The sequence below is a fragment of the Aspergillus eucalypticola genome (genome assembly GCF_003184535.1).
Source record: "Aspergillus eucalypticola CBS 122712 chromosome Unknown BO83scaffold_4, whole genome shotgun sequence".
Taxonomy (NCBI): Eukaryota; Fungi; Ascomycota; class Eurotiomycetes; order Eurotiales; family Aspergillaceae; genus Aspergillus; species Aspergillus eucalypticola.
Genome location: NW_020290278.1, coordinates 656,660 through 684,153, shown reverse-complemented (window position 1 = coordinate 684,153; position 27,494 = coordinate 656,660). Strand labels below are relative to the sequence as shown.

At 49.9% G+C, this 27,494-nt stretch overlaps 10 protein-coding genes across 10 annotated transcripts; 5 read left to right on the top strand and 5 right to left on the bottom strand.

Annotated features, from left to right (window-relative positions):
• Positions 1-3,360: 3,360 nt before the first annotated feature.
• Positions 3,361-3,747, bottom strand: BO83DRAFT_171423 (uncharacterized protein). The gene has a single exon (XM_025526394.1). The coding sequence runs from the start codon at positions 3,665-3,667 to the stop codon at positions 3,455-3,457; it is 213 nt and encodes a 70-aa protein (XP_025391613.1). The 5' UTR covers positions 3,668-3,747; the 3' UTR covers positions 3,361-3,454.
• A 962-nt stretch (positions 3,748-4,709) lies between these two features.
• Positions 4,710-5,086, bottom strand: BO83DRAFT_171414 (uncharacterized protein). The gene has a single exon (XM_025526393.1). It carries the CDS (start codon positions 4,980-4,982, stop codon positions 4,791-4,793), a length of 192 nt encoding a protein of 63 aa, XP_025391612.1. The 5' UTR covers positions 4,983-5,086; the 3' UTR covers positions 4,710-4,790.
• Positions 5,087-6,707: 1,621 nt separating this feature from the next.
• BO83DRAFT_375399 (uncharacterized protein) lies at positions 6,708-7,147 on the bottom strand. The gene has a single exon (XM_025530449.1). It carries the CDS (start codon positions 7,123-7,125, stop codon positions 6,841-6,843), a length of 285 nt encoding a protein of 94 aa, XP_025391611.1. The 5' UTR covers positions 7,126-7,147; the 3' UTR covers positions 6,708-6,840.
• A 2,713-nt stretch (positions 7,148-9,860) lies between these two features.
• Positions 9,861-13,894, top strand: BO83DRAFT_171375 (putative 1-phosphatidylinositol-4,5-bisphosphate phosphodiesterase Plc1). Its single transcript, XM_025526392.1, has one exon. It carries the CDS (start codon positions 10,290-10,292, stop codon positions 13,758-13,760), a length of 3,471 nt encoding a protein of 1,156 aa, XP_025391610.1. The 5' UTR covers positions 9,861-10,289; the 3' UTR covers positions 13,761-13,894.
• Positions 13,895-14,862: 968 nt separating this feature from the next.
• Positions 14,863-16,480, top strand: BO83DRAFT_375394 (putative Coatomer subunit epsilon). Its single transcript, XM_025530448.1, has 5 exons — positions 14,863-14,964; positions 15,058-15,436; positions 15,510-15,645; positions 15,750-15,988; positions 16,067-16,480. The coding sequence occupies exons 1-5, from the start codon at positions 14,940-14,942 to the stop codon at positions 16,173-16,175; spliced, it is 888 nt and encodes a 295-aa protein (XP_025391609.1). The 5' UTR covers positions 14,863-14,939; the 3' UTR covers positions 16,176-16,480.
• Positions 16,481-16,530: 50 nt separating this feature from the next.
• Positions 16,531-17,934, bottom strand: BO83DRAFT_354277 (putative 6-hexanolactone hydrolase; the record flags this gene model as incomplete). The annotated part of the gene is made up of 4 exons (XM_025529095.1): positions 16,531-16,753; positions 16,868-17,454; positions 17,536-17,681; positions 17,735-17,934. 4 exons carry the CDS (start codon positions 17,932-17,934, stop codon positions 16,619-16,621), a joined length of 1,068 nt encoding a protein of 355 aa, XP_025391608.1. The 3' UTR covers positions 16,531-16,618.
• Positions 17,935-18,218: 284 nt separating this feature from the next.
• pmi1 (mannose-6-phosphate isomerase pmi1) lies at positions 18,219-20,141 on the bottom strand. The gene is made up of 6 exons (XM_025530447.1): positions 20,020-20,141; positions 19,861-19,904; positions 19,760-19,780; positions 19,609-19,700; positions 19,313-19,550; positions 18,219-19,252 (listed from the first exon to the last, which is right to left on the bottom strand). The coding sequence occupies exons 2-6, from the start codon at positions 19,889-19,891 to the stop codon at positions 18,255-18,257; spliced, it is 1,380 nt and encodes a 459-aa protein (XP_025391607.1). The 5' UTR covers positions 19,892-19,904; positions 20,020-20,141; the 3' UTR covers positions 18,219-18,254.
• Positions 20,142-20,305: 164 nt separating this feature from the next.
• Positions 20,306-22,534, top strand: BO83DRAFT_434570 (SAGA-associated factor 29 family protein; the record flags this gene model as incomplete). The annotated part of the gene is made up of 3 exons (XM_025535809.1): positions 20,306-20,936; positions 21,231-21,762; positions 21,821-22,534. 3 exons carry the CDS (start codon positions 20,306-20,308, stop codon positions 22,101-22,103), a joined length of 1,446 nt encoding a protein of 481 aa, XP_025391606.1. The 3' UTR covers positions 22,104-22,534.
• Positions 22,535-22,799: 265 nt separating this feature from the next.
• BO83DRAFT_434569 (GTP cyclohydrolase II) lies at positions 22,800-24,807 on the top strand. The gene is made up of 2 exons (XM_025535808.1): positions 22,800-24,173; positions 24,326-24,807. Exons 1-2 carry the CDS (start codon positions 22,965-22,967, stop codon positions 24,353-24,355), a joined length of 1,239 nt encoding a protein of 412 aa, XP_025391605.1. The 5' UTR covers positions 22,800-22,964; the 3' UTR covers positions 24,356-24,807.
• A 307-nt stretch (positions 24,808-25,114) lies between these two features.
• On the top strand, positions 25,115-27,364 carry BO83DRAFT_171248 (bZIP transcription factor). Its single transcript, XM_025526391.1, has 2 exons — positions 25,115-26,046; positions 26,113-27,364. Exons 1-2 carry the CDS (start codon positions 25,476-25,478, stop codon positions 27,219-27,221), a joined length of 1,680 nt encoding a protein of 559 aa, XP_025391604.1. The 5' UTR covers positions 25,115-25,475; the 3' UTR covers positions 27,222-27,364.
• Positions 27,365-27,494: the final 130 nt, after the last annotated feature.

Below are 27,494 nucleotides of genomic sequence, written 5' to 3'. Positions count from 1 at the left end.
CCTGCTCGACCTACTTGTTCGGTCTGCTAGGGTTAGCTTCCCTTAGCTGATGTGCCGACAGCATAGGCTTTCACCAACAGTGCTCATGATCGCTATGTCGTGTTGGAAAACAGAATGCGAGAGTCAAAGGGAGAGTCTGAATGGCAAGCAAGAGCAGTACTTTAGAGTCGTCACCCCCCAGAAAAGAAAACAGATTCAACTTCACCGAAGCATTGGGCACACCGAGGAGTTTAAGGTGAGTCAGGGATTAGGTGGGACGCCTTTTTTCCATTTCTTAAGCGCCTGGTTTCCAGTGACGGTGATCAGGCATCTGCATGCATCCATAATATCACTACAAAGCAATCAGTATTTCAAATGGAATGCTCCCTCCTGGCTTGTTGCGGGGGTGCCTGGAATTGTAAGATATGCCTCTGTATATCGCACACGAATGCGAAACAGAACAGGAACGTCTTCATTGTTCAGTAACTATGCAAAGCGACCCTCTGCAATCATTGATGCGGTTCATCTCATACACGAAGGCCATGCTGTCCCGCGTGTATTTGAGAGGTATAGAGGAGTAACAGTGTGATCTCATGATTGAACAGCCATGGTCGTCAAGTGCAAACTGTAAGGTCGCGGCAGTATCAAAACCACAATCGACTCAGTCGAGCAATACCATTCAGATGGCCGCAATGATATTTTGATACACCGTCCCTGGTCCCAATATCTGGATTATCGCGATGAATTGACACAACAGATAGTAAAGTACCTAGTAGAAGTTAGCAGTTGGGGCTAATCCCGTTTAGTAGTAGTCCTCCAAGCCATTGAATTCAGATTTCCGGTCAAACAAGTCTGTTGGTTGAGAAGTCGTATTGCCACTGCAGTGGGCCGAATCGGCCGATGCCATTAGTAGTAGCCTCAATCTGGGGCCAGGGACCTGGACCAGGGTCTTCTCTAGCACTATGCAAGAACAATCGTTGCCCCAACTCGCTTGACCCGGGTATTTTGTACGACACGTAGATTACCAAGCAAGATCCTCATTCATTCGAACCGAGTGTGCCAAGTCAGAATGTCTCAGAAATGATTGGGGTCCGGTCCGGCTAAAAAAAAGTTGTATCGGTAGCCTATGTCACAAGCGATGATTCTAACTTTCTCCCCAGATGCAGGACTGTACCCGCTGCTGGTATGCCTAAGCGACGGAAGTCAGACCTGGTGCATCAAGACAGCCAAAAAGAACTATATCCCAATGCGGTGCTGATACGCTCAGTGGCTGAGATTTGGTGAGAGAAGGACGGAGGAGAAAGAGAAAAAGAAACCAAACTATTGACAGTCACGAGGCTTCATAATCGATACTGAATGGAATTGGCAGTAGAGGGAGGGCCTTTGCCCGTGCGTGCTGCATAGTCATTTGGAAGGACTCATTCGACTATCAGCAAGCCACAACACGTTATCTGGCTGGTTGGCTGGCTGATAGGAAGGATTATCCATAGCAGAGCCGGATAGCGGCATTGTTGGGATCAAGACCGAGGCGTTGGCCGAATGACACCATGCAGCATGCGCCGTGCGACCGGGGATTTGAAAGACCGAAGAAGGTCGAAGCATCGAAGACGCATCGAAGGAACGGGCTCGACGAGGCTCAGCTCAGACGGTTTCCACTCTTACAGAAAGTAAAGGAGTTGCATCTTACCCGCTCTATCACTAACTACTTGTTAGTATAGCCTTGCCTGCCCCCCAATACCTACAAGGATGGCCGCACAGGATATGCAGCCTCGTTCTACAGATGTCCTGGGGCAGGCGACAGGTCTACTAACTTTAAAGTTTCAGGGAAAAAAATAGAAAAGAGGCCGAAGACGGATTAAGGTACGGCAAGACTCACTATGCCAAAGTCAGAATGCTCAAGGTACTGTGGTTGTTACTAATGATGATGCTCTATGTAATAGATTGTATTTTGAGTGTATGGGAGCTCGTAACGAGCAGCAGTATTTTTCAATAATGAGCGGTAATACCAGCATCATCTGTTATTAACCAGCCACGGAAATCATTACGGCACATCATGGCAAGACCCCGGTATAGGGGGCGCAACGTTCCACTCATTTGGGAACGGCTCTCTCGGCCGCCTTCTCTTTGAATTTCAGGGAAGACATTGACGTTAGTTACTTTGGGTGCCCAGTCTAAATACTGCAGCCGGCCACAGCAACCGAAAACCTTACCACATTTCCAACGTGATAGATAACATGGATGGCAGATAAAAAGTTCTCCTCTGAATAAAATCAACCATGAATATTTTGCAAACGCTCTTCGGGCTTCCTCAGTGCTACTACATAAGTGATAATATCTTCATGACATATTGTACCACAAAATTAGAAGGTTTAGACGAGGTCCCTTAGGGGTTTGGCAGAAGGACGTAAAAGGAGAGGAAAAATAACAAGGGACCTCTGGTCTGACGCTATGAATCGCGTAGGATGAGTAGGGCAACCAGGGTATGAATAATTCAGTACAAACGAGCCATAACTAATACCTGTACGATAAAGAAACCCTGGCGGAAACATGATCAGCCCTTGAAATTCCCATTTGACTCTGTGTTTCAATCACCGCTCAGCTTTGTCTTTTTTTTTTTTGCTTTATTTTTGTTTAGGAATTTCCTCAAGAATTTACAAGTGTATATCTCAGAATTGCTTATAACATTAAGCTCCTGCACCTTTATCCCCCTTATTTGACCGACTCGATGAAGCTGTTCTGGCGCACGTCTCCGACTAGCCGTCAGTACTATGATGTCATCGTTTCACCCGATTCTTGCGTAAAGTAAGAATCTGACCAGTGACAAATTGTAGCGTATTTACTGTGCTGCTCCCTCATTAGTATTAGTAAGGATCTACGAAGTAATATGTGCACAGATGCTTTGATATTCAGTCAAGGCTCTAAGAGGATTGCATTACATCAACTAGATCCTGCTTTTGGTGTAAAGGGGGGTTTAGGGAGGCTACTAGTCGGTCACTACTCGACATCGTGATAATAACCACACATCCTTTGTTAGTACGGCTGAAAACGGCCACCATACCCTCCAGTCTAGTGCAGTAAAACATAAGCATAAGGGGTAGCAAGGGTCACTTCGCACTGCATCAGCAGCCTGTGTGATCGTAGCAAGGAGTTCTCGGGTGCGAGATCCTGAGCGAAAGGAAACCGCAATCGAAGGCTTGGAAGCCTGTCAAGAGTGGGTCGCCGTTTGGAAACAGCCCCACGAGGCAGTGATATTACCCAATCACAGTGGCTGCTTGGCATCATCCCTGTAAAGTTGGTTGCCCAGTAGGTACCTATGATTCTTTCCCCCCCCGGCCAGTTGCCGAGTTTGCCTTTTGAACAGAAAGCAGTCTGCATGGACTAGTCACTAGTAGGTACTACGTCAAGTTATAGTAGCAGTGTTAAACTACCAAAGTCATGACTAGGCCGCACGTATTTGAAGGCTCAATTTCGGGTGTTAGCAATGGTTGTCCGGTACCCCTGTCGCTGGATAAGTACGAAAATAAGTATGCCTTTCATAGAGAATTATGTGCAGTGCGACTGCCTGAATGTAAGTAATTGCTAATGCGCAAGCACGGAAACGCTGCTGGCTACAAGCGGGTAGCCTTTCTTTTATCATCGTTTCTTCTTGGAGTGTGGGACCTTCGTTTGGCAAGCAGAGGTGGAGCATCGTACCTTCTGGCAGTGAATAAATTCAGGTAGTATCTAGGAAGTAGTAAGTAGTGGTTGACAGTCTGGCATGCGATAATGTTTCTTATGAACCAATAATATCTCTATGAGGTCTGCACGTGTGAACACATGAGCACTCACCCCACCTTCAACCGCATTTAGCACCCAACTTGCAGTACCTACTCAATAACATTAGGTTAGAGCGCTGGACATAAAATATGTAGTAATACGGAATCAGCACTAGTCAGCATGCTGTTCTGTCTGGCCAATGATTGTGGATAGTTAGCTTCCTAGGCGATACCCTGAATTCGTACTTTTCCCTCTATGACCTACAAACACAAACACGGAATGAATCTTGGGTAGCAGAGGAACTGAAAAAAAAAAAAAAATTCTACTTCACTAGCATGAGGATATGTGTGACTACTATAACACGTGCGTGGGCAGTCAAACAGTCCAGAGTAGTCAGTAAACATACATTTGAAGTAGTACATAGCCCATTCTCATATCTCTGGCAGCTGTCAACTAACTTGACTAATCCACTCCCCTCCTTCACCGGCTTCCGTTCAATGCGTCATTTTTCGCGCCATGAACTAACCCATCCCCCGCTATGGATCGTCAAGTTGATAGACACCGCCAGCTTGATTGGATTCCATGTTTCAGCCATAGTCGGTGGTGATTGCCTGATCCATAGGCATCTAGTTCAGAAGGAAACCCAGGGAAGAGGAAGCGGTCAGAATCATCAATACACGCGAGACGGCGATAACCTAAAGCATGGGTCATCTTTCAGCTTCCCCTCTTTCTGATCAGCAGCATCGGCGTCTGCAAACGGGAGGGTCTTGGACTTCGATACAGCCCACTAACTGCCTATTGTATGTGCATGCATACAGAATGCACCATGATGGTTTGAATATCTTCCAAGCACGCACTGCAGTTACTCAGCTACCTAATCAGACGCTACTCTGAGAAAGTTGCAATCTCCCCTTATCAAGAAAGTTCAGCGCTCTTTCGCGGCTATCTTTGCATGATTGGGGTAGCCTATGAACTTTGCTGATTATCAAGGGCGCATACCACCTTGCGTCGTCAGCTGGAAACCGTTCGTTTGAAACCGATTAGGTGTCCCGTGATCACAAAGGAATATTTCCGCCACAGCCGCGACACCAATGTTGAACGGATCGGTCGGAGCAAGATCGGGATTTGATATCGTGGCTCTCAAGATGATTACCTGCTCGAAACCTACACCCTCCTCCGGTAGGATACAAGAGCGTTGACACCCTGCCAAAGCACATGGTCATTTGCATCACCGGAGCCTCCATCATTGGAGGGATAAATTTCCTAGTTCAGGAAAGGCTAGGTAATCCGCGGACGGCCCGGCCGATATACGCTTGTGGTTGCAAGGTAGCTCATGATAGTCTATTTGATCGTAATAGATGTGAATAGGCGCTCATCTGCTTCATTATTGGCAGTAAATGCCCATACCGAGAGACTGTATGTCCATGCTTGATATTATCCTGGCAGATGTGCATCCCTAGAATATATGACAATGCCACTTGGTTGCATCTAGTCGGCCGTATAACGGCTCTACTGATGACATGCAAATGATCCTTTGTGGCCAATCCGGAATGTTCTGAGACGAGCGGAGAAATGCTTTTTTTAAATTCAAGACGCGGTGGTCAGAACGCGAGTCCACCATTTAGTGGCAGGGCCAGAGAAAGACGGAGTGTAAGAAACCTGAATTGGCAGATGGTTAGTTGATAGGACGACGATAGCAGCATCGCCAAATCAGCAAAATGGCTCAGCTTTGTGCGGGGTTGGGAAAACGCCCCGCAGCTTACTATTCACGGTTGCCTTCCATCAAGAATGAGCAAACAGGCTACTGCGTAATTGGCAGTTTCATCACCACCGATTATCCTGACCAAGAATATTAAGCAGTCCATTAACATGTAGGGGCAGCCATGCAGTGTCCGGTCTATACCTTGGTAGGTAGGTGGTACATAGTGCCGGTAGTTTGATCTGCTAGTGTCTATTAAGAGTCTACTACTTCGCCTAAGTCATTGAAACTGGAGCGACCGGAGCTGGAGCCACGGAAAAACCAGATCTATGGTGTCATAGGGCAGATACTGGAGAGAGAAGAAATGGATTCGAAAGTAAGATCCACATTGGGTGAATTCTGTTTGATTGAACCCATGATATTATTACCCCCTTTCACGGCCTTCACCATAAGCTGCCTATCGTCTTTGTTGTTTCTATGCGACGAGAGAATTAGAGAGGCTCTTTGACCGCTTCTTCATCCTCCTCCTGCTGTTGCCGCCTTGGTACTACCTTGGGTATCAAGGTGTCGTAGTCCAGAAGCGTATGCCATGGGGAACTCCAAGCATTGCTCTGGGTGGTGCATGGGCGCGCTACCAATGGCCAATGACTTTTAGATAGCTTGGCTAATGTGCTGAAGAGTTTTGCCCAAAATAATACATGCACCACGGGCTCGCAAGCATTCAGGAGTATGGGGCAGACCGTAAATTATGAGAAATACGTGATTCATTTTTGTGCCGATTCGATCCCTGTCAGGTTACATGGAAGCATCATTGATACCTTTCAATCTCTTACCGTGGGATGGAGGACTGCCGGTTTCTGGGCAAGCTCATTCAATCGTGTTGCGTTTCCACTTTCCGGCCCCTTCCCCCTTTCCGCACCGCCCCGACTGGTTTCACTGCCACTCTTTTCCTCAGCCTCAGCTTTGCAAACACGCGTGTAATATTACTATGACGGTACTAGCCGCGTTTCTCCCCCGCGTTGAGATGAAGACAGGGCTGGGATGACTCAATCGAAAATCTCTTGCTGTTCGATTAATTTACCGACAGATTACCGCCCCTCACCCCTCTCACTTGCGCTCGCATTCTTGTACCAACTACGAACCTAGAAATGCGAGTGAACCACTCGCAAGCTCCACAGTAATGTCGAGTAAGGATAAAGCGGCACCAGCAATTATTTTGCACAACTCCCTTATCTTCCTTTTCTCCGTAATTTTGTTTTTTCTTTTCCTTTTCTCCCAATCTTACCCACCCTCCCCCTTTCCTGGCGACACTTAAGAGGGAAAGAAACATGATTGCATCTGAAGGGAAATTAAAGGGCACTATGACGAAACGGGACAGGACAACTATTGCCAGCAAAAAATAGGATTTAAGTTTTAGGCGGTCTGCACATCCCTAGTCGGAATGCATCAGGTGACAATCCCCCGATTGTTGGAAGAGCCCAATTCTTTTTCACGGTCGTACATGCAACTAGCGTGCTGGGGAAGGGGGCCTTGCTACTGCATGCAGTCTCTACAATAGTCCAGTCGTATTCTTTGGCTTTTTGGAGAAAAGTCGGGCGCCAGGGATAAGGCAGGTTGGCATCAAAACCCAGAAACGGGAAACGAAGGGAGACCCCAGCGGGCGGGAATCCAAGATCCACATATCTCCCCATAGGGACCGCCGTGCCGGTGCCTCAAGAAGGATCTGTAACATCAATATTGGCGATAACACGGTAATAGTGTTTGCGGATCGACAGTCAGGCATGCTTCGGATTCTCCTGCTCCCGCGTAGTGATGGCAGATACGTGGTTAACTCCGTACTCCGTACCGAGTATCCGTGTATGCAGGACGGATTATCCGTAGGGAAGTTAATAACCTTTTTGCCTTGAGGAAGAGCTCGTCACAACTACTGTTAGCTATGGGGGTGAGATTGAGGAGGGTTTGATTGTATCCACAGACCTTCCATAGCAACTGACGTTCTCTGTTCGCCTTCCCCTTTTTCTTCCCTTTTCTGCCTTGTCTAACTAACGATTTCCCCCCAATCCGCCCCCCTCCCGAGAAAGGTGAAACAACATACCTATCAGCTTCTCTGCTCCCCCACGATTGACAGTGAAACCATCGACAAGGAGATGATCATCCAATAGATCATGTCCGTTCACTGTGCCACTGCCTACAGATCTCCAGGAGGAGGATTTACTGTAGGAAGTGGAGCGAACAGCTTCTGGGCATCTTACCTATTGTGGATGAAGAGCAAAATCCTCGTGATCAAATACTATATGGAGTCCTCCGTAACAAATCTACCGAATTAGATGCTATGCTGCCCAGATAATAAAGGACGCGGATAGATAATGTAGGGAGGTCGAACGTTGGGAGAACCGGAAAGGGAAAGGAAAACAGAAAAACCTAAGGGCACTATTGAAATAAGTTAGAAAAAAGAAAGGAAATGGAAAAAATGGGGAAAGAAAAATTAGCAGCTACTGTATTTCCCAATGAATTCCCTGAATGCCAATCAGCCTTCGAAGAAGGACGGAAGGAAGGACAGAGGGTAGATTGGAGGAGCCTCATAGGATCTCATGATCGCGGCTAGTCTCATAACCGCTTGGGCTGCCGTTGCTATGCTTCCTGGACAGCTCACCCGTTAACTGACTTTGATCTTGGAGCAGGTGCCCAGCAATGACGGCCCAGTTTGATTAGACTACCTTATTGGCATACCTGAACTAAAGGTTAATAATATTTTCTATCCCTTTCCTGGTCCTTAGCCAACAGTATATAGGACTTGGAATTTCTTCCTTTTGGCTACTTCATTGCTGTTATCACCAAGTAGTACTCCTGGGTCTGCTTAACAGAGATTTCTCTATTTTTCCCTGGAGAAGACATTGCGCAGTTTTCACAGGGGCTAGACGCATTTCAACAAGGCAACAAAAAAAAAACGCCTCTGTTATCATCACTGCCGTCCACCACCATCATCATTATCCTGATCTTATATCATCATTACCTGAGCGTTTTCATTGGTACCAGAGAATTGGTGCCCGCGTTTTTTTCAGACCTTCCTAAGACATTCAGGACTTGGCTTCCCAGATTACTTTTGCGGTGCGGGTCCCGCAGGTAGGCTAGAAGAGGAAGGAAAAAGAACAGTGTTCCCTACTACTCCGTATCCGAATACCGATTACCATCTTTGGGCTTGGTCTGACGTGGGGTGGGAAACGGTTCTAAGCTGGTTACATGACGAGGGGCAGACGCGTGGGAGTTTCGTAACCAGGAATTCCCAGTTGACAATACGCAAATACGTACCTTACCAAACCACAGGTACGGAGTACGTCAGTAAGTACCCACTCCAGCTTTCTTTCAATTGAAACATCCATCGGTTTCTTCGAAATCGACTTCCAAAATCCTTCCCTCCGAACTTCTCCCTCGTCTGTCTGTACGACACCGCATTCGCCTGGATGGGAGACTCTTAAGAGGGCGAACACCAAGACTTCCCCCGTCTCCCCAGCATTTTGTTGACACTCTTTACTCCAGACATCTTCGCTCCCTCGACTTCCGCAAGTGGAGATCCCAATTTCTCTCTCGGGCGAAGGATAACGCTGGCACTGTTTCCTCCGTCGCATGATCAACTCTCTTACTCACACATCCTGGCGCCTTTCGCTGCAGGTCCTCTACTACACTCCACGTAACCGTGCAGCAAACTGGAAAAGCTACATATCGGACCACACTAGACAATCGCGACCCTCACGATTACTCTTGTCGGTCCAATCTCCGATTGCTCAAATTATCAACCTTCCCCTTTGGACCACCTGCATCACTGCGTTGGCAGGCAATCCTGCATTTCCTCTCCCGATCCTCGTCGCCGATTTTCCCTTCTTGCGCAGCCTTCCTCTAGTCTCCGGCCGGCGAGTGACGCCAATCGACGCGAAGCCGAATTTCCCTGCTCAATTCCAACAATAATTTTTTCTGTACCTTTACACCCACGCACACACATACACACCTTTTGGCGTCTGTAGAAGCTACGTTCGGAGGGGCTCTGCTGACAGCTAAGCACATGCGCGGCGTACACGGCTATTGACTTGCATTATTTCGCTCACCAATTTCTGTTCCCATTACCTTTCAATACTCGCCTTGGAGCGTCCCTCGGTGCTCCTGCCTCGCACTGGAAAAGAACCTCAACCGCCGGCACCAACCACGGCCAATTGGTTCGAGCTCCACACGTCCTCGCATATTTGCTGCAGAGGGACAGCTTTCCCCGCGTACTAGGAGATCCGCCAACTGAGGAGGGGTAAAATTAGGGCACCAAAATAGGATACAACGCGGGCAAATCAGATCATATCAGGAAAACCTGACGAAAATCAGTTCCGGGAAAAAATAATTGGAGACCAAGGCTGAGGGTGCCAAGTCATTTATCATTTTTGGCTTTTTGGGTTGACGACAAGACAAGCGATCAAAGAGCCTTCCCCCCCACCCGCGCTGTGCCATTGTTACACGAAGCCAGTGTCTGTCTCAATTGTTATTAGGAACCCGGATCCCGTACTCTCGTGAGCGCTCTCCGGCAGGGCTCTCCGCATTGCATCAGAGGCAGGCCAAGATGCAGATATCAACGACAGAGCAATCCCGCTAAGCAAGTGGCTTTTGCATCGCTCAGCCAGACACGATCCCCTTTTTGGCTCGTATTGCATTCCTGCTATAGGCCACCATATCAGGGTCATCACAGCCGCCTAGTTACTGCACGTCGCTGTTCATTCGTCCCCTGAAGAGTCCAGGTGACTCCAGCTTTGGCACGGTTCACGACAGGTCTACAGTATCACGTTTTGCAGCCGGGTGTTACGTCTGGCAGGTATCCGCAATGGCTTACGCCGCCGCTTCGTCGCCTTCAACCATAAATGGCGACACCCAAGCAAGTTTAAAAGTCACTGGCTCACTCCCGAAACCTCCAAAACTACATAATGTCAACACATCTGTTCCCCCCGCCCCCAATCCCTCCTCCGCTCCGCCCTGTGCCTCCATATACTCATTTACACCTAACTCATTACGTCCTTCGCATACCTTCTCAAATGCTTCGAGCCCTTCAGGCACCCCTCTGCAATCAGCTACTGACGCGCTCCGTGGTCGAATACCCTCATTCCCTCTGATCCCCCCAGCCCATCTAGAGCTTGGAGATTCAATGATGGCTGTTCCTGGGAATGCTAGTGCTTCCGGCTCAGGAGACGCGGCAACCCAAACGACAAACAAAGGCCCGGGGTTGATGCGCAGAATCTCTCGAGGGGCAGCCAACAAGCTCACTCGGAGGCGGCAATCCGCGACGCAGAATGATAAGCGGGACCGTAGCTCCGGTCCCGTTATCATGCGCAGACGGAGCGACAGCAAGACTGGACAAAACAGCTGGGAAAGTGCGCTTGAGTCCAGTAATGAAGAAGACAGCAACGATGCTCTGGACTCACTTGGGGTCTGGTGTGGCTCTGAGGCTTCTAGCTTGCAGAATGAGAGTTTCATTCCTCCTACTCGCATCGTTAGTGCAGTCGCACCGAAGGTTGATGCGATGATTCAGCGTGGCACAGTCCTCACAAAAGTCACCAAGAAACGACGAAAGCAAGTGCGCTTTTTTTTCGACATCGACGCTGGGAAAGTTTACTGGGATATTTCGAACCCGACGAAACGGTTTTATATAGATGACATCAAGGAGGTCCGAGTGGGTGTCGATGCTCGCAATTATCGTGAGGAACATCAGGTTTCACAGGATCTTGAAAGCAGATGGTTCACCATTGTCATCGCCGATGCAGAACGATTGAAGGGACGGGCTGTCAAGACTCTGCACCTGATTGCGCCTAGTGATCATACCTTTGAACTCTTTACGACAACCCTCGAACACATTTCACGCTATAGAATTGGCCTTATGGCTGGCCTAGCTGGTTCTGGCCAGAGCGAAGCGGTCTTGAAAGCCCACTGGCAGCGTGAGATGTCCAGACTATATCCAAAGGGTTTAAAGCCCGACGAACTCGAGAGCCTGGATTTTGAGGCGGTTGAGAGTGTATGCCGCAGCTTGCACATCAACTGCTCCAAAAATATGCTCCGTGCTCAATTCTCCAAGGCGGACAATAACAACAAGGGCAAATTAATTTTTTCCGAGTTCAGTGACTTTGTTGCTCGTTTGAAGGAGCGGAAAGATGTTAAAGCTATCTTCAAAGAGCGCGCTGTCACTTTTGAAGGCTTTACTTTGGATGAATTCCTGGCATTTCTTCGTGATGTGCAGAATGAAGATGTCGAATCTGACCGAAGCTACTGGGTGTCTATCTTTGATCGGCTTGTGCGCAAATCGAGACCCCGTGCACCCAGTCTTCCAGAGCACTCGGACGGAAGACCTACTGGGGTTCCGCGTCTGGGCCTTGATGCCTTCACCTCATTTCTATCTTCTTCCTGGAATGGGGTCTACGCCTCCCGCGCCCCCCAGTCCAGGTTTGATCGCCCATTGAACGAATACTTCATCTCCAGCTCTCACAATACGTATCTCCTGGGTCGCCAGGTTGCTGGTGCATCCAGCACTGAGGCATATATCAGCGCTCTGTCCCAAGGGTGTCGTTGTGTGGAAATCGACTGCTGGGACGGAGCTGATGGCCGACCCATTGTCTCCCACGGAAGGACCATGACCACCAGCGTCCTGTTCGCCGATTGCATTACTGTCATCAACCGATACGCATTCATCAGTACAGACTTTCCCCTTATCCTCTCTCTCGAAGTTCACTGCAATCCCGAGCAACAACTAGCCATGGTGAAAATCATGAAGGAGACCTTTAAAGACCAACTAGTCTTGGAGCCCCTTCTCACAAATACCTTCGTCCTTCCATCGCCCGAGGAATTGAAGCGTCGCATCCTTGTGAAAGTCAAAACTTGCGATGAAACAGAGGGTGGTATGCGACAAGAATCGTCGGGTTCCTTGATTAGTGTCGGTCGAAAGCGCAGCTCAAGCTCCCCATTTATGCAACCGACAGTGCCCGAGTACCCTCCAGTTTCCAACCTTGTTCCTCTTGCTGGGTCTTCCACGGCTGGCCAGGATAGTGTCGATACTTTCCTTTCCCAGGACAGACGATCATTCACGACCACCAGCTTAAGCAGCGCCACGGAAGACAGTGATGGCGCATTGACGTCCATGAAAAGGGAACGGAAACGACGCCAGAAGAGCAAGATCACCAAGCCATTATCGGACTTGGGAGTATATACTCGGGGCTACAAATGGCATAGCTTCACGTCTGCGGAAAGCCAGCGGTATAACCACGTGTATTCGTTCGCAGAGCGTTCCTTCGAAAGTATCTGCCGTGATTCAGATAGCAAAGCGGTCTTCGAGAAGCATAACCGAAAGTATTTGACAAGGGTCTATCCGTCTGGCTTCCGTCTGAGGTCCTCGAACTTCGATCCCCTCAAATTTTGGCGTCGCGGAGTGCAGATGGCCGCTTTGAACTGGCAAACCTACGATGTTGGAATGCAGTTGAACCAAGCCATGTTTGCCGCCGGAACTGATCGCACAGGCTACGTACTCAAGCCCGAGTCTCTTCGCACAGTGACTCCTGGCGAAGATAAATGGAAGAGCACGGGGCGGAAACGCGTTAACTTTACTATCGAAGTCATCTCTGCCCAGCAACTACCGCGGCCTCGCAGCCTTGGACCGGACGATAATATCAACCCGTACGTAGAGGTTGAGATATTCAGTGCCGATGATCGAGGCCAAAGTTTTGTCATTGGGGAAGGTGGTCTAAACGCTTCGGCGCGGAGTGGCGTGTCAGGTATTGGCTATCCGCACCGTCGGCGCACAAAAATCGAGCAGAGCAATGGGTATAGCCCCATCTTCAATGATTGCTTCAAGTTTGCGCTGGAAACGAAGTATCCGGACCTCGTGTTTGTCCGCTGGACGGTCTGGAGCTCGCTGGATGGCCGCAGTGCAGGAAACAACAGCAGTCTTCAGTTGGCTACCTTTACTGCCAAACTCACCAGCCTTTCTCAAGGCTACCGCTATCTGCCTTTGTATGATGCAGGCGGCGACCAATATCTCTTTTCAACCCTGTTTTGCAAGATTACCAAAGATGGCATCACTCCCGCCTCCATTGACCGACCCGATACTGAGGAACTCCGCGCTGAGCGATTGGGTATTCTCCGCCAAATCGGTCAAACCGTGTTCAAGCGCTCGTCATCCACTGAACGGGAGAAGGAGGCTTTCTCCGATAAGGGTAGTGAGATCCCGATTAGCTCAGAGGACAACCATTCTCCAACATCCCCTACTTTGACGCCGACAGTGTCAGCGGCATCTACGTCTTCGCTGCCCCCTTAGCATCCATCCAACGGGACTTAGGCACAGTGTGAAGTCATTGCCACTCGTTCTATTCTCCGCTGTACCCATTGGGTTCATCTACATCTCCTTTCGCTATCACGCTGTGATATTATCTTACCATTCATGTGCAAGTATGGGATTGGCGTTTTGACAGCTTTGGCTGCATTCTTCTGCATTTTCTTTTTTGTTTTTTTTGGTCCTTTCCTGGTTTCTTATGGGAGCCTGAGGCGCATCACGGTCGCAAAACGGAAGCCACAGGCGGGCTCACATGGAAAGCATGATCTCATATCTTCGGACTTTACCTTTTGTTATCTATCTGGGGCGACGCATGGGACGATTCCGAGTCCTGAGAAGGCGGGTTCATGGTGTTATTTACTACTTGTGTTCTAGCTCTTGTGTGTGTGCGTGCCTGTATGTCTTTGTTGGCACTGGAGTGCCTTGATTTATCCGCGATACCCTTTTAATCTGGACGTTTTTGTGTTGCTCTTATGCGTTGCATGGCTGTGTGACTATCATTGCAGACCCGTTTTCCATTCTCACTACTGTTTTGTTTGCAAATCCATTTTACTCAGCATCTGTCTCGGGGTTTTTCTTTGGATCCGATGTGTCATTTCAGATATCAATTGTCGTTGCATCGGGGTCGCATATTAAGGGAAGAGGGAGTCACCGAGGAAACGGTTGCATCATTCGGCATCACTGGCGGGGGATCAATGCATTATGAAGCGAGGTTTGAGGCCTCTTGAGGAAGCTGGCTATCATGGTTTGGTCCACTGTCGCTAGAGTATCCGGAAGAGATCCTAGCCCATGACAGGTCTGTTGTTTACATTTTGTACTTCTGTGTGTTAATATGAAATTGCGGCTGGGACGCTTTGCTTCGATTTCGGGCCTTTACCCAAGCTTGGTTTATATCCTTTTCAACTATTCCTTCTCGTAGTTAGTATGCATGAGATTCAGTACCTTTAACAGTAGAGGCGTCATGACTTCAGGTATAGGGCTCCCACATAATCGGCCAACCTGCCCCAATGTGGGCGGCCACCCGCCTCCCACCGCCCGCGGGAAAGGCAACGTGACGACTTCCGCCTCCGCGGATGGCCATTCCAAGCCTAACTATACTCCCCCAAACCATTCATTACTCTTTGATTCAATCCTCCTCCTCAATTTCTCCTTCTAACCGCCGCAATGGATCCTTTCTCTGCTGAGGGTGGTACGTTTCGTCTATTGAGCGATCAGAAATACACAAGTTTCCCCCATGACCTCAAGCACTAACTAACATGCCTCATATTCGCCCCCATAACAGAGCTGATCAACATCCACAATGCCTTCCACCAAGGCCAATACCAAGCTGTAATCGAATTCGACACTTCCGCTCTATCCCCCGAGAACCAACTCCCCGCCCGTGTCCTCCAGCTTCGCGCCAAGATCGCCCTAGGCCAAACAGACGAAGTTCTCGCCGATGTCGAAGGCGAGGAAGAGACCCCCGATCTAGCGGCCGTGAAAGCGCTGGCTCAGCAGTCGACCGGAGATGCTGAATCGGCATTGAATCTGGCCCAGGACCTCGCGGACAATTACCCCGACAATGCTACTGTACAGGTTCTGTGCGGGACGTTGCTGCAGGCTCAGGGACAAAGTGAGGATGCGTTGGCTCTGTTGACCAAGCATCAGGGGAGCCTCGAGGCGTGAGTTTCAGCCTTCAGCCCGGACATGTATGATGGATGGATGGAAGTGGGAAGCTAATGGACGATGATTCAGTGTGGCCTTGATCGTTCAGATTCATCTTCAGCAGAACCGCTCTGATCTCGCCTTGAAGGAGGTTCAGGCTGCGAAGCGCTGGGCGCAGGATTCCCTTCTGGTCAACTTGGCTGAATCGTGGGTTGGAATGAGAGTTGTATGTGGTTTACCCGGATGCAGCGCATGCTGCTATTTGCTCTGCTTTTTTGTTGGTTGAGGTTAAGCGATGAAAACTAATTCGCTTTGTGCTTCTGCTTTTAGGGCGGCGAGAAATACCAGGCTGCATTCTACGTCTACGAGGAATTGGCTTCCGCTCCTAGCACCTCCGCGCCCCTTTCTATCGTTGGTCAAGCCGTAGCTGAACTCCATCTCGGTCGGTTGCCTGAGGCCGAGGCCGCCTTGACTGCGGCTCTGCAGCAGCACCCCGACGAGGCGGAATTGATCGCTAACTCTGTTGTGCTGAACGTCTTGGCTGGCAAGCCCTCGGAGGAGTTGGAGCAGTACGTTTATTCCCTATACCCCTCGTGATTGATCCTTGAATGAATGTGTAGCTAACTCATGCGTTGCACTTACTCTAGGCGCCTCGAACAGATCAATCCCACGCATCCCCTGCTGTCCGACCTTCAAGCAAAGAGTGAATTGTTTGATACCGCGGCTGCGAAATACTCTCCCAGAGTGTCGGCTTAATTTAGGATATCCGTTGCTTACTTGTGTGCTACTTGCATTGTTTTTTCTATTTCTTGATCTCCATCTTGTACCCCCTCTTCTTGCTCCCTGGGCGTGATTGTTTCCGATTATGAATTGATACGACGGCGTAGCTATGTGTAATCTAGTTATTGTCCAGCGAATGCTTCCTTCCTTATCCTACTTTACCTGTCTATTCTGTACTTGCCCTTTTCCCGTGTATTGTCATATAAGTGGGTAACTAAAGTTACAGGCTGATAATTTTCATTACGTGTATGTCATGTGGTGCAATGTCGCCTATTTGAGCCAAGGATTATAGACTTGTTACCTGAACCACCACAGGGAAAGCGACCGAAAGCAAGAGAAGGGGACGGGCCAGCAATGGGACACTTCAATCCCCATTGTACAAGTAACACCTACCAGACAACTAACACTACTAATCGATCTTACAGTCGAGCACCTAACCAGTTAACGATCGCCTGAGTCTGCTGAGTATCATACCCGACTACATCTGCAGCATAGACAGCCGAGTCATGGGTTTCATCCTGTGCCACAACGTAAACAGTATTGGGTACGACTTTCTGTTTAACGCGACAAGTATCAGCTGTGCACTATAACTTGGAATGCGGGAAAGAAATGAAGCAGGAATGGAACGTGGAAACAGCCAACAGGGGGAAAAGATGTGACGAACGAACCTTGAACCTCTCCACAAACTCGTCAATAGACGAGAGCAGAATCTCATCTCTTCCAGCAGTCATCAAGATATCTTTTGCTTGTATTTCCTCCCACCAATCCATGGGAGCTTTAGCTGGTTCACTCCAGGGATCACCCTCTTTACCCGAAAGGTACTGATCAGACCAACGGTCGAGGATCTCTTTAGAGAGGCCATCCTTGTATGCGTTTTCCTGGACACTAGGGCCGTCCAACTTGTAACTGACCCACGGCGCGCAGCCAATTACACCTGCCAAGGGCTGGGAGATCTTCAGAGGCTCGATCTCTGGGTGTGGATGGGTGAGATGCAAGAGCACAGCGATAGAGAGATTCCCACCAGCGGAATCACCACCCAAGAAGATATTAGCTGGGGAACGGCCTGTCTCGTTGAGAATGTAACGGAGAGCCTCGACCGATTGACGGAGTTGTACCGGATAAACAGCGTGCGGCGTAGTAGTGTAGGTGAGGAAAAAGATAGCAAGGTTGTCGTGGCCAGCTTCGTTCAGGCGGTCGAGCATATGTGCTAGTAGCTGGTAATGTTGTGGGCGACCAAAGAGAAAGAACCCACCTCCTAGGTAGCTGGGTTAGTATGGGTACAATTGGAGAATAACCTTGGAACTAGGAATGAAAAGAGAAGACGCCTATCACTCACCGTGATAATAGACGAGGATATTTTTGGCGTTTTTGTTGCCAATCCAGTGGCCTTTAGCGCCGTGATTAAGAGGCACAGTCTGCGGCTGGAGACCTCGGCTGGCCATGAACTGTCTGTATGCCTCCTCGGTGGGGGTATCCCGGAGCCTAAGATGGCAGTTAGCAGGCAACGCCCAGTCGTAGGGAGGACTAAAACGCACTGCAATTGTCTCGGGGTGAAGGTGACACAAAGTTTGCGCGTCACGGCGTTGAGCACATGGACGTTGTACTGCTTGGCGCCATTCTTGCCTCGAAAGGCAGCTGTAACGGAGACAGAAAGGAAGGTCTTCATGACAATTAGACTGTTCCATGCCTCCTGCACCTTCTGCCAGATGGTTAGAGGCTGGTTCCAGGACGACATGGTGCGAAAAGGTGGTTATGGGAGGGGAGAGGATGTGGAGAGGACTTGAAGGTTGAAATAATGAGGGTCGATACCCCCGCTTTCTAGGTGGTCCGGCTGAAAGTGGTAGACAAATCTAGTATATCGGGCAATTGATTGACTGTCCAGAGCAAGGGGCAGGTGGATTGCATATGCACCGATAGGCAGAATGGAATAGCTCTTCCACTATGCTTCAGCCCCCCCTCCCCCGCAGCTGGAGAGATGACCTCGGCTCGGAACTACTAATTCAGAAGTATGTTATATTCCCCCTTTATGCATTATGGCTTAGATATAGATGCATTCTAGTTTCCGTTCACCATATCCTCCTTGCCCGTCAGATCACAGAATGCCTTATATGTGGTGAACACATTCTCCTCTCCACTGCCCGTACTCTCGACGATACACTCGGCGTTGGCTCCTACAAAGAACACATAGCCTTCCTTCACTTCCTCAGTCTTGTGGCCAACCGTGATCTTCCCATTTCCACCCGTGCATATCAGGATGCTGGGACCCACCAGTGCGTCGAAGGTTGCTTTGGCTCCAGCCCTCTTCAGATCCGTTTTGACAACACTAAATTCTTCAATGGGCGGGTCGTAGAGAACAGACGATGAGCCACTAGAATAGGCGGATGCGTTGAGAACGGCATATGGATAATCGGTGGGCTCCAGTTTTTGCTCCTCAATTGGCGCATAGGAGTATGTCAGCATCTCGGTGAGTGTATCAACATCTTTGAATTTGGGAGTGAAGCCCGCCCGCACAACATTATCAGACGACGCCATGCATTCAATGATATCTCCAGAGATGTATGCATGGATATCGTCAGCCTTCAAGAACATGGCTTCGCCCGGTGCCAGCTTAACAAAATTTAGGAAGAAGAATACGAATAGCCCGATGTCGTTAGGGAATTGCCCGTTAAGCCGAGCGATGATGGCAGCCAATTCGCCAGGGTTGCTCGGATTCGTCTCTGGAGTGCTGGTAGAAGTAGCAAATGTATCAGGAGAATCCTGAGCCGCGGAGATCAGCTTCTGGGTGGCTGCCTCAATGCTTTCCGGTGATGAATTCATTAGCGATGTGAATAGGGCACGTAGCGCGTCCTTGTTCTTCGCCATTTGGGCAGAATCTTGCGAATCTTCGGAGCCCTTGACAACACTCTCGAATTCATTCGCTGCTTGCGTGCCGACTAGCTCGCGGAGAGGGGCGACTGCGTTAAGGAAGTGAACGATTTCGGCCAGCGGTCGGAAGCCGCACAGTCCTTCAAACGGGGTGATCGCAATCGTCATTTCGGGTTTGTGATTATCATCTATATAGCATAACGGTGATCAGAGTTGCGTTTGGCGTCAGAGAAGAATATAGGGGTTACCTGGATAGTTTCGGGCATCCCGGGCATGAAGCTTTTCGGCCAGTTTCTTATTTGGATGGGCTTGAATACTGAGAGCCTTTTGAATAGAAAGGACCTTGAAAAGGAAAGGCAATTTCCCTCCATATCGCTCGCTCACTTCCTGGGAGATCAATGCTTGGTTATCTTGAACCATATCGAGGAGGGTTCGCTGGGTTTCGACATCTTTGGAGGGAAGGGAAGGATGGGTGCCCATCCACAACTATACGTCACCGGGTCAGTTTACCGGCTTGAGAACATTGAGAATTCGAGAAGCAAACCTCTGCGTAGGGCTTCTCTGCTTCTATGGAGAAATCGGAGCCTGCAGTAATGGCGGCATACTTTGCGGCAGCCGACTCATGGCCAATCTTGCCTAGACCAGCTTCAGCAAACGCAGCGGGCGGAACAATCTAGGATGCGGGGATGTCCTACCCCAGTCATAGCTGTTGACACCTGTGGATAAAGAAAATAGACTATCAGTGAGATTATTCTCTTTTCTCTCGGGTAGAAAGCTCGATAGGATGAATACTCACCACACTGAAGACGGAGCAACGGTACCTGCATAGTGCTGAGGGAACTAGTATGATAAGTATTGTATTGGTGGGAAGGGGAAGGAGGAGGATAGACAGAAGGAAAGAGCGAACGAACTAGTGAGTGAATGGCGGGGGGGAAAGAGGAACAACGGCATTTACCAATTGGAATACTAGTACTCAGTAAATTCACTCGCTAACTTGAACTTTCTCTCTATCACAACAGAGCAGAAAAGAAAAGAAAGTCAAAATTCAGACACGACACTGGGGGTTTTTGAATCCTTATGAGCGACCGAAATAATTCTTGCTTCCGTTCCCCCAGAAGATGTCTTAGAGGGTGAGCCCCTCCATCCCGCCCAACTCGTTTATCGACCATTAAATTAATATTCCGTTCAATATTACTACTCCATTCCCGATTGGGTGTTCCGCATCCGTTACGTGAACCGGAATGGGATCTGCCAATCAAAGAGTCCCATGGGGCGCAAAGCGCTTACCGACTAGCCGCGAAGGGAAGCTCTCCGCCCAAGGAACAGCTTCGCAGTCGGATGCTCAGCATGACGGGGTCCCTGAAGCTCAGGTTCCCGTGTCTCCTCCGTCCCAATCAGTTGGGCCCAACAGGTTTTCCACCCCGGACAATCCGTTTTCTGCAAAGCCTCAGAGTGCCTCTCCTGTTCGTCCCCACAACCTCAGACAAGGTGCTGCCCGCGGTACTCGAAGCTCTGCCCGGCAGGATATCCTTTCCGCCTTCGAATGGGAGGCTCTAGCCATCGAGAAATCGAGAGACTCCGCCCCCGTTGCAACCTCGGCTAAAACCAGGAATAGTCAACTAAGGGCTACTACGACTGCTGCTACAGCTAGGGACCAGAGCTCACCTTCCAAGAAATCCAAGAAAATGTCCCGGAATCGGCCAAGAGGTCCTCCAGTCCCCAGGGACAACGGACTGGCGGCCAATGAAGAGACTGACATGTGGAACAAGATCCTCCAGGACCTTCGCAAAGCGAAGGAGAAGAATGACAAGCAGAAGACGCTGGCAGACCAGATCGCCGCCTTGAACGAGAAGATCGGTAAAGAGGGTGGAAGTAAGTCTTATATAAATCTTCATTTCTAATCAGCCCTATCCACATACTGCATGCCCTGCAAAGAATAGAACATGGCCCGAATCGCTGAATGTGTTGTGACACTGGGGCTTTTTGTTGCTTCGTTCCGTTCTACACTTTGCACGAGGCCTTCTAATTATCATGTCCTGACTGTCGGGCTACTATTCCAAGCGGTTGGCCTTAATCTTGCTTTTTGCCATCATGTCCTTCTTTTGCCTTGTCTGTTTGATGGCTTTTACTTGCCGTGGAGATCATGAATGCTGACCGCCGAAACAGGACCTTCTCTCAGCGAGCATGATCAGCTCGATAGTCTCTATCGACAGATGTCAAAGCTGTGCGACGACGAGAGAGCCATTCTCCAGGATGAGCCTAGCGATGTTATCAAGAACTTGGGTCTCCTGACCGCACTTCGACAGGCCTCCGAAGCGGAGGCCCCTCAAAATCGCGCTGCTACCTTCTCTAAGTCGCGGAAGAAACGCAATGAACTGGATGGGTCAGCAACTGACTCGCCTGGGCCCTCCACTACTGCCTTGCCAGACAAGGTCGGTCGCACGAAAGGCGGCGTTCAGCGTAGTACCAGTGTTTCCAGCACTCAGGTCCGTGATAGCCGAGACATCCGCGACAGCGGTGTGTATGTTAAAGTAGAAGAAGGCACAGAGGGTACCAAAGGTACCCTTGCAGAGCGCAGCGGACACCTGGTGGTTGGGGCGGAGGTTGTCTTCAAACACAACAAGAACAAACAAGGGGTCGAAGGCGAGGGCATTCAATGCATTATCAAGGGGATCTCTGGGGATGGAGTGAAAAAACGGTACGGCGTGACGCCCCAGTCCACTTCCACAGGATCATTGACCGATGTATCTTTCAAGGTATGACGTGCAGGACCCGGAGCCAAACGAGAATGGTGAACAGGGAGCTGTTTACAAAACCACTGCCGCGTCTCTGATTCCCATTCCCCAGATGGGGTCAGCCTTGCCCTCATTCTCAGTAGGGAAGCAAGTTTTGGCGAGATATCCAGATACGACCACGTTCTATCGTGCGGAAGTCATGGGTTCCAAGAAGGATGTCTACCGCCTGAAGTTTGAGGGCGAAGAAGATGATAAAGAGATGGAGGTAGATCGACGCTTTGTACTCGATATACCTGGGAAGTAGAACTAGTCCTGGGATGTCAATGTTACACTACGAGAGATCTACGGAGCGCTGTCTTCCCCTCAAGTGACAGCGCCAGTAAAAGTATGAAACTGCCCCCAAGTGGGCAGGCGAACAAGACAGGGGCAAGGCACAAGAGACGGAGTGATAAGAAAGGATTGACAAGGAAACAGGGGCAAAACGAAGAAGAGATTTGCACCATGGTCGGTTGCACTATATTTTGATACCCATTCATTGAGCTGGAATGTTTCAATTTGGCGGGTGAGGCGGGATTTACGGAGTTAGGTTTGCTTTGATGAGTGGGATGATCGCCACAATTTGGCTGGTTATGTTGGAGAGGTATAGTAATAGTTACCTAGTTATCGTGTGTCATTTACTTTGAATTTCTTGCATAGATGGGGGTCTCAACCTATTTGCTAGTGTTATTGTTTGTCGTATTATTCCTATATTCACCTAGTATCCATTAGGTACTTAGTTTTGACAGAACTAACCAACTAGATAGTGAACCGGTCCAGAAGCTTCCTCTGCAGTAAGAATTACATAAGGCGTGTCAGGCCTGACAAATGGGTGGGTGAGTCAGCGAGTAAACCCCCCCCCCCGCCGAAGCCGCAGTTGATCCCGAGGGTCCGAAACCACATGCGGCGCCGAAACAGAGCAAGTGCGGGATAACTGGCCCATGGTCATCCCACGGCAATGGTGATACTTTACAACTACTTCCTATGATCATGTCCTCCTTTTTCGCCGTCTCACTGGTATAATTTCTTGTCCACCACCTATTGTCAGGGTCTTCCGCAACTTCTTCGCCATACGACTTTCGCTCCCTTTACCTTTCAATCTATCTGCGCGTTGTTATCCGCGGCCATCATGTCGAACCTACCTTCTCACGCCTCCCCAACCTTCGTGGCGCAAGATGCGCCTTCCCACCCTGTGGAAGAACTCTCCATTAGCACAGATCAAGCAGCAATTCTGCCCTCAGATAGCAGAGTAGACGAGCTTCGTGACAATGCTATCGCCCAGTCCGACAGCGCAGATAGCGATCGGGGTGATGTAACCCCCGCCGTGCCTGCCTCACTCCTCTCCCCTTCCTTTACCCCTCCAGCTACCCCCGGTGGTACATTCAATCCAGCGAAATTGCTTCAACAGACTCAACAGTTATCACACACTAAAGCTCCGAAACTTCTTCCTTGCCTTCCCGAAGTCGAATGCATCGTTCGCGCACGGATTCCCACCACCACCGGCGCGGAGATGTTTCTCCATCTCTATCACAACAACTTGGACAACAAAGAGCACTTGGCAATTGTGTTTGGAAACACTATTCGAAGTCGGAGCCTGGACAAGGTTCGGCCAGGGGAAACGGAAATGGACCGTATGATACGTGGAGCTTATGTGGGCACATTGCATCCCGGTCGTGTGAGCAGTTGGTATGATGATGGAAACGCTGAGGGTGCAGCTGGTGGGCAAGGCAGCAATGCAGCTGCTGACGGTGGACCTGTATCATCAGGAAGGTCAACTGCGACAGAGGGTTCACCTAGTCAAGCGCCACTGGTGAGGATACACTCCGAATGCTATACCGGGGAGACCGCCTGGTCTGCGCGCTGTGATTGTGGTGAACAACTAGACGAAGCAGCCAGGCTGATGTCCTTCCCCATGGAGACTCTGAGTGAAATGGCTTCCCAGCAAGCTGTTCCGGTGCCTTCCAATGCCTCTGGCGGTGTGATTGTTTACCTGCGGCAAGAGGGTCGCGGAATAGGACTGGGGGAGAAGCTCAAGGCCTACAACTTGCAGGATCTTGGCTCCGACACTGTAGAGGCTAACCTTCTCTTGCGACACCCTGCTGACGCGAGAAGCTACGGTCTGGCTACCGCGATCCTAGTCGACCTTGGGTTGGGTGTGGATGCCAATCCTCACGGCATCCGACTTCTTACGAATAACCCGGACAAGGTTCGCGCCATTGAGGGTGCAAATCGTGAGGTGGCGGTTAAGGAGCGTGTGCCAATGATACCTTTGGCATGGAGGTCGGGGGGAAAGCAGGGCATCAAAAGTCTAGAAGTAGAGGGCTATCTCAGGACAAAGGTAAGTTTTGCTTGTTTCACCATGTCACTCTTCAACTGGTTTTCCGAGACTGGTTGTTGCTTTTTTTTTTCTCTCTCTCTTCTCTGCCTCGGTTGTGGTACTTTTGTTATTTTGCTCCGGCCAGGGATGCTAACTTTCTTGGATCCAAATAGATCGCGAAAATGGGACACATGATTGAATAAACTCGCTAGAGTCATTTCACGTATTTTCTTTTTCTTTTCTTTTCTTTTCTTTTCTTTCTTTCTTTCTTTTCTTTTCTTTTTTTCTTTTTTTTGCTTTTCTTTTTGGTTGCATTCCCTCACTTGTCTGTTTCACCCACTATATAGCCGTTTGTCGAATGGGTGTATTATATGAGGCCTCGGGTTGGGTCTCGGTAATGCTGTACAGTTATGAACTGATTTTATGATCCAAGAGTTTATCATTGTCCCTCGGTACACCTGTACCTCTGTTATTTGTTTCCATTTCTATTTTGGACGGAGTGATATCTGTCTGCGTTCTTTTTGTTTTACCAATCTGGTGCAACTGGTCTGGTTAGGCATCACCAGGATTGTGGATACCGGAACAAGCTTTGACTTTTGATACCATCTGAATGACGCCCAAAGTGAAAGGATAAACCAATTGAGAATGAGCTGTCATGAAATCGTGTGCCGACAACCCGAGACAATTGCTCCGTAGCTTTTAGATCCACCGATTCACCGATTTATGGCGAAGGGAGTTAGTATCTAGTGCTATAGCTCTAGGATCCAGAACCCTTGGCGAGGGACTTTTTTTGCTGTCTCTTTCGGGGTGCGCGGGACAGAAAGCGGAGCAACGCCACAACTATGGAAGTTTAGAGCACCGCAAATGACTTAGGACACTCCGGTTCGGCCGTGGCCTGGCATTTCTGCAAGAATCTTGTCTCTTGTCTGCTTGTGCCGTCAGGGTAAAACATAAAAAAGGCAAAACGTGGTGCCGATTATTGACTTTGGGGCAACTCCACCGCAGCCAACCAGACTGATTGTTCTCCTCCGACCAGAGAAAGTTGCTGAAGGCTGCCTTTCCCCAATGATCATTTCCCTATTTTTCTCCTCTTGCTCCCTCTCAAATGACTCGCCGGTCCTGGTGTCAGTCCTTACTCGTCCGGATCGGCTGCTCCTTTTATTTTTATCGCCCCTGTCTTTCTTTCTCGATGCCACCCTGACCATCCTCCAGTGAACCCCAGATCTACTGAAATTGTCTGGGATTCTGATCCGCTTTGCCTGTGCTCCTTACCCGTCGTGTTGCATGGCCGCTGCGTTCCCGTAGTAGCCTGCGAGTGAGGCCATGGCCACCCGCCTTCCTCCTCTAACCGATCTCGCTGCTTCAGCGAATCCGGAATCCTCCTCAATTCCCTCCACCTCTTTCTCCTCGTCCGCTGCGGCTGCTGCTGTTACACCCTCTACAATTCAAGGCCCATCCACTGCCGCCCCGGTCGCCACTCCCGGGTCCGACGTGGTAAAACTGGAGGACTCCCCCACACCATCCGCATTGACCTCCGCGGACGCAGAAACACCCGCACCGGATAACAATGGAACACCGGCAACAGGCGCAGGTCGCAAACGCAAGCTTAACTGTACATCAGCGCGCGGTGTAGCGAATCTTACCCCTGAGCAGTTGGCGAAGAAGCGGGCGAACGACCGGCAGGCCCAGCGCGCCATTCGCGAAAGGACGAAAGCTCATATCGATTCTCTGGAACAACGAGTCCGAGATCTTTCGTCGCAGAAGCCCTTCTTGGATCTTCAGGCGGCTTTGAGGCAAAATGAAGTCATCCAAGCAGAGAATCGGGAGATCAGACATGGACTGAAAGCGATCGTGGATATAATTCAGCCTTTGTTGGGGCAACAAGAGAAGCCGAGTATGTTCCCATAACAACTACGTAGACTGTCGGGGAAACAGTTGCATTAACAGTTTATTCTTCCAGATACTTTGACCGCGACGCCTTCGTCAACCAACAATCGAATCCCCCCAATAACATCGACGCCGCCGTTGTCCGATGCCTTCCGTTTCTCAGCCAATACCCAGAGGTCAGCCCCTGGCGAGCATCCGTTTGCAGGGTCTGCTATGGATCCCGAGACATCTTCTTCCACCGCACATGCGGCTTTTGCGTCCGGTACGGCACGCCGTGAGATAACAGCGACAGGCCCCGCCTCTTTCCGCATTGCGTTCGACTACCAGCGACACAACTTGGCTCACGGTTTGGACTTTGGCGGGACTGATGAACGAATGGGCTTTAACTTCCTCCTTGACGCATCGCAGCAGGTCCCCAAAGTGGAGGGCTTTCGACGCTCATCAGAGACACTGAGGCCATCGTCAAATCCATCGCCAACCTACCCACCCGGTGTTCATCCTTCTATGGCGGAACAGCCACTGCCTGCCTACCTGACCCCGATTCGCAACGTCGCTCCGACATGCACGCTGGACGCCATTCTGTTGGATTTCCTTCAAAATCGACAGCACCAAGCAGCGAAGGGGGTTTCAAAGCAGAGCCTAGTCGGCCCTTCTTACCCCAGCGTCTCCTCCCTCCTCAATCCAGAGAAAAGCGTTTACTCGCATCCCTTGTCGAAAGTGTTCACCGACATCTTGCGGACCTTCCCAGATATCTCAACCCTCCCCGAACAAGTGGCTGTGCTGTTTCTCATGTTCCTCCTCATGCGGTGGCAGATTTATCCGACCCCAGAAAATTATGACCGGTTGCCCGAGTGGCTCACTCCTCGCCCGTCGCAGCTTCTCACGGCCCATCCGGCTTGGATTGACTATCTGCCATGGCCGCGAATGCGAGATCGCCTGGTGATGTCGTACCAGGATTATCCCTTCGAGAATTGGTTTATTCCCTTCACACGTACGCTATCTGTGAATTGGCCCTATGAGGCGACAGACTGCCTTTTGTCTTCCGGTGACGGTGACGAGCTTATGGTCAATCCCGTCTTTGAAAGACACTTCCGCAATCTCAGTAACTGGTCGCTGGGGCCCGCTTTTGCGGAAGCCTATCCTTCCTTGGTCGAAACCACAAGGATCAACCCTTCACACTAATGCAGACGGATTATCAGCCATCGCTTGTCATCGATCAAGTTAGATGCTGCATCTTCATGACCTAGACGTTGGGCATGACAAGCTGTTTTCGACTTTGGAGTTTATCTACTTCGCCTCTTCAGTCACACCTCGCTGTACTTGGTGCCCCAGTGGTGCTGACTAACGGTGGTCAATATCGTTGGCCGAGACAGCATACAAAAGTCGAGCTGAATCTTAGGACTGCTTACAGTGGTCTCCTTCTCCTGACACATCCGTCTCGTACGGTACCACCTA

Excerpts from the sequence above, each read along its gene's own strand:
- BO83DRAFT_171423 (XM_025526394.1), bottom strand. The coding sequence starts at position 3,667 with ATGCTCCACCTCTGCTTGCCAAACGAAGGTCCCACACTCCAAGAAGAA.
- BO83DRAFT_171414 (XM_025526393.1), bottom strand. The coding sequence starts at position 4,982 with ATGATGGAGGCTCCGGTGATGCAAATGACCATGTGCTTTGGCAGGGTG.
- BO83DRAFT_375399 (XM_025530449.1), bottom strand. The coding sequence starts at position 7,125 with ATGGGGAGATATGTGGATCTTGGATTCCCGCCCGCTGGGGTCTCCCTT.
- BO83DRAFT_171375 (XM_025526392.1), top strand. The coding sequence starts at position 10,290 with ATGGCTTACGCCGCCGCTTCGTCGCCTTCAACCATAAATGGCGACACC.
- BO83DRAFT_375394 (XM_025530448.1), top strand. The coding sequence starts at position 14,940 with ATGGATCCTTTCTCTGCTGAGGGTG. Across the intron at positions 15,437-15,509 it reads CATCAGGGGAGCCTCGAGGC|TGTGGCCTTGATCGTTCAGA; the intron begins GTGAGTTTCAGC and ends ACGATGATTCAG. Across the intron at positions 15,989-16,066 it reads CCCTCGGAGGAGTTGGAGCA|GCGCCTCGAACAGATCAATC; the intron begins GTACGTTTATTC and ends CACTTACTCTAG.
- pmi1 (XM_025530447.1), bottom strand. The coding sequence starts at position 19,891 with ATGCAGGTACCGTTGCTCCGTCTTCAGTGTG. Across the intron at positions 19,781-19,860 it reads GTTGCTCCGTCTTCAGTGTG|GTGTCAACAGCTATGACTGG; the intron begins GTGAGTATTCAT and ends CTTTATCCACAG. Across the intron at positions 19,701-19,759 it reads TGTCAACAGCTATGACTGGG|GCAAGATTGGCCATGAGTCG; the intron begins GTAGGACATCCC and ends AAGCTGGTCTAG.
- BO83DRAFT_434569 (XM_025535808.1), top strand. The coding sequence starts at position 22,965 with ATGTCGAACCTACCTTCTCACGCCTCCCCAACCTTCGTGGCGCAAGAT. Across the intron at positions 24,174-24,325 it reads AGGGCTATCTCAGGACAAAG|ATCGCGAAAATGGGACACAT; the intron begins GTAAGTTTTGCT and ends GGATCCAAATAG.
- BO83DRAFT_171248 (XM_025526391.1), top strand. The coding sequence starts at position 25,476 with ATGGCCACCCGCCTTCCTCCTCTAACCGATCTCGCTGCTTCAGCGAAT. Across the intron at positions 26,047-26,112 it reads GGGGCAACAAGAGAAGCCGA|ATACTTTGACCGCGACGCCT; the intron begins GTATGTTCCCAT and ends TTATTCTTCCAG.